A 4,010-nucleotide genomic window follows, 5' to 3' on the forward strand; every position below is an offset into this window, starting at 1 on the left:
CTGCTATTGTTGTTCTGTTTCCTGCTTCCGGTTCCTTGTCTGTTCTGAGATCTGAGCACTAAGGCGGGCCTGGCATTGTTGTTCTGTTTCCTGCTGCCTGCTCCTTATTTTTCTGGAGGTCTGACCACTGAGGTGGGCCTGCTTTTGTTGTTCCATTTCCTGCTGCCTGCTCCTTGTCTGTTTTGAGATCTGAGCACTGAGGCGAGCCTGGCATTGTTGTTCCATTTCCTGCTGCCTGCTCCTTGTTTGAGTGGAGGTCTGAGCACTGAGGCGGGCCTTGCATTTTTATTCTGTTTCCTGCTGCCTTCTCCTTTTTTGTCTGAACGTCTGAGTACTGAAGCGGGCCTTGCATTTTTGCACTGTTCCTGCTGCCTGCTCTTTGTTTGTCTGGAGGTATGATTACTCAGGCTGGCCTGGCATTGTTTTTCTGTTTCCTGCTGCCTGCTCCTTGTTTTTCTTGAGGTATGAGCACTGACATGGGCCTGTCATTGTTCTGTTTCCTGCTGCCTGCTCATTGTTTGTCTGGTGTGTGAGCACTGAGGCGAGCCTGGCATTGTTGTTCCATTTCCTGCTGCCTTCTCATTTTTTGTCTGAAGGTCTGAGTACAGAAGCGGGCCCGGCATTGTTGCTCTGTTCCTGGTGCCTGCTCTTTGTTTGTCTGGACGTATGAGCATTGAGGTGGGCCTGCTATTGTCGTTCTGTTTCCTGATGCCTGCTCCTTTTTTGTCTGGAGATCTGAGCCCTGAGGCATGCCTGGCATTTTTGTTCAGTTTCCTGCTGCCTGCTCCTTGTTTGTGTGGAGGTCTGAGCACTGAGGCATGCCTGGCATTGTTGTTCTGTTTCCTGCTGCCTGCTCCTTGTTTTTCTGGACGTATGAGTACTGAGGCTGGCCTGGCATTTTTTTTCTGTTTCCTGGTGCCTGCTCCTTGTTTGTCTGGAGGTCTGAGCACTGAGGTGGACCTGGCATTGATGTTCTGTTTCCTGGTGCCTGCTCCTTGTTTGTCTAGAAGTCTGAGCACCAAGGCAGGTCTGTCATTGTTGTTCTGTTTTCTCCTACCTTCTCCTTGTTTTTCTTGAGGTATGAGTACTGAGGCGGGCCTGGCATTGTTGTTCTGTTTCGTGGTGCCTGCTCCTTGTTCGTCCGGAAGTCTGAGCACTGGGGTGGGCCTCACATTTTTGTTCTGTTTCCTGCTTCCTCCTTCTTGTTTTTCTGGAGTTCTGAGCACTAACGTAGGTCTGGCATTGTTGATCTGTTTTCTCCTACCTGCTTCTTGTTTTACTTGAGGTCTGAGCACTGAGGCGAGCCTGGCATTGTTGTTCCATTTCCTGCTGCCTGCTCCTTGTTTGTCTGGAGGTCTGAGCACTGAGGCGGGCCTTGCATTTTTATTCTGTTTCCTGCTGCCTTCTCATTTTTTGTCTGAAGGTCTGAGTACAGAAGCGGGCCTGGCATTGTTGCTCTGTTCCTGGTCCTGCTCTTTGTTTGTCTGGACGTATGAGCATTGAGGTGGGCCTGCTATTGTCGTTCTGTTTCCTGATGCCTGCTCCTTTTTTGTCTGGAGATCTGAGCCCTGAGGCATGCCTGGCATTTTTGTTCAGTTTCCTGCTGCCTGCTCCTTGTTTGTGTGGAAGTCTGAGCACTGAGGCATGCCTGGCATTGTTGTTCTGTTTCCTGCTGCCTGCTCCTTGTTTTTCTGGACGTATGAGTACTGAGGCTGGCCTGGCATTGTTTTTCTGTTTCCTGGTGCCTGCTCCTTGTTTGTCTGGAGGTCTGAGCACTGAGGTGGACCTGGCATTGATGTTCTGTTTCCTGGTGCCTGCTCCTTGTTTGTCTAGAAGTCTGAGCACTGAGGCACGCCTGGTATTGTTGTTCTGTTTCCTGCTGCCTGCTCCTTGTTTGTCCGGAGGTATGAGCTCTGAGGTGGGTATTACATTTTTGTTCTGTTTCCTGGTGCCTGCTCCTTGTTCATCTGGATGTCTGAGCACTGGGGAGGGCCTCACATTTTTGTTCTGTTTCCTGCTTCCTCCTTCTTGTTTGTCTGGAGGTCTGAGCACTGAGGTGGACCTGGAATTGTTGTTCTGTTTCCTGCTGCCTGCTCCTTGCTTGTCTGGATGTCTGAGCACTGAGGTGGACTTGGCATTGTTGTTCTGTTTCCTGCTGCCTGCTCCTTGTCGGTCTTGAGGTCTGAGCACTGAGGCGGGCCTTGCATTATTGTTCTGTTTCCTGCTGCCTCCTCCTTGATTGTCTGGAGTTCTGAGCACTTAGGCGGGCTTGGGATTGTTGTTCTGCTTCTTCCTGCTGGCTTCTTATTTGTTTGGATGTCTGAGCACTGAGGCAATACTAGCATTGTTGTTCTTTTTCTGCGGCCTTCTCCTTGTTTGTCTGGAGGTCTGAGTACTGAGGCTGGCCTGGCATTGTTGTTCTGCTTCCTGGTGCCTGCTCCTTGTTTGTCTGGAGGTCTGAGCTCTAAGGCGCACCTGGCATTTTTGTTCAGTTTCCTGCTGCGTGCTCCTTATTTGTCTGGACATCTGAGCACTGAGGCAAGCTTGGAATTGTTGTTCTGTCTCCTGCTGCCTGCTCTTTGTTTGTCTGGAGGTATGAGCTGTGAGGTGGGCATTGCATTTTTGTTCAGTTTCCTGGTGCCTGCTCCTTGTTTGTCTGCAGATCTGAGCACTGAGGCGGGCCTGGCATTGTTGTTCTGTTTCCTGCTTCCTCCTTCTTGTTTGTCCGGAGGTCTGAGCACTGAGGTGGACCAAGCATTGTTGATCTGTTACATACTACCTGCTCCTTGTTTGTCTAGAGGTCTGAGCACTGACGTGGGCCTGCTATTGTTGTTCTGTTTCCTGCAGCCTGCTCTTTGTTTGACTGGAGGTCTGATTACTGAGGTGGGCCTGGCATTGTTTATCTTTTTCCTGATGCCTGGTCCTTGTTTGTCTGGAAGTCTGATCACTGAGGCGGGTCTGGCATTTTTGTTCCATTTCCTGCTGCCTGCTCCTTGTTTGAGTGGAGGTCTGAGCACTGAGGCGGGCCTTGCATTTTTATTCTGTTTCCTGCTGCCTTCTCCTTTTTTTTCTGAAGGTCTGAGTACTGAAGCGGGCCTGGCATTGTTGGTCTGTTCCTGCTGCCTGCTCTTTGTTTGTCTGGAGGTATGATTACTCAGGCTGGCCTGGCATTGTTGTTCTGTTTCCTGGTGCCTGCTCCTTGTTTGACAGGAGGTCTGAGCCTTGAGGCTAACCTGGCATTGTTGTTCTGTTTGCTGCTGCATGCACCTTGTTTGTCTGGACGCCTGAGCACTGAGACCCGCCTGGCATTGTTATTCTCTTTCCTGCTGCCTGCTCCTTGTTTGTCTGGAGGTCTGAGGCCTGAGTCGTACCTGCCATTTTTTTTCTGTTTCCTGCTGCGTGCTCCTTATTTGTGTGGACATCTGAGCACTGAGGCAAGCCTGGCATTGATGTTCTGTTTCCTGCTGCCTGCTCCTTGTTTGTCGGGAGGTATGAGCTCTGAGGTGGGCATTGCATTTTTATTCGGTTTCCTGGTGCCTGTTCCTTGTTGGTCTGCAGGTCTGAGCACTGAGGCGGGTCTGGCAATGTTGTTCTGTTTTCTGCTGCCTGCTCCTTGTTTGTCTGGTTTGTGAGCACTGAGGTGTACCTGACATTTTAGTACTGTTTCCTGCTGCATGCTCCATGTTTGTCTGGACGTCTGAGCACTGAAGCGGCCCTGGAATTGTTGCTCTGTTTCTGCTGCCTGCTCTTTATTTGTCTGGAGGTATGATTACTTAGGCTGGCCTGGCATTGTTGTTATGTTTCCTGGTGCCTGCTCCTTGTTTGTCTGGAGTTCTGCGCCTTGATGCTGGCCTGGCATTGTTGTTGTGTTTCCTGCTGCTTGCTCCTTGTTTATCTGGATGTTGAGCACTGTGACCGGCCTGGCCTTGTTGTTCTGTTTCCTGCTGCTTGCTCCTTGTTTGTGTGGAGGTCTGAGCACTGAGGCGAGCCTGGCATTGTTGTTCCATTTC

The 4,010-nt window shown here is 50.5% G+C and overlaps 1 protein-coding gene across 1 annotated transcript; it reads right to left on the reverse strand.

The window, feature by feature from the left end:
* Positions 1 to 1,383: 1,383 nt before the first annotated feature.
* On the reverse strand, positions 1,384 to 3,263 carry LOC138743830 (micronuclear linker histone polyprotein-like). Its single transcript, XM_069899432.1, has 3 exons — positions 2,780 to 3,263; positions 2,340 to 2,600; positions 1,384 to 2,243 (listed from the first exon to the last, which is right to left on the reverse strand). Exons 1-3 carry the CDS (start codon positions 3,261 to 3,263, stop codon positions 1,384 to 1,386), a joined length of 1,605 nt encoding a protein of 534 aa, XP_069755533.1.
* Positions 3,264 to 4,010: the final 747 nt, after the last annotated feature.

The sequence above is a fragment of the Narcine bancroftii genome, chromosome 10 (genome assembly GCF_036971445.1).
Source record: "Narcine bancroftii isolate sNarBan1 chromosome 10, sNarBan1.hap1, whole genome shotgun sequence".
In the NCBI taxonomy this organism is placed as follows: Eukaryota; Metazoa; Chordata; class Chondrichthyes; order Torpediniformes; family Narcinidae; genus Narcine; species Narcine bancroftii.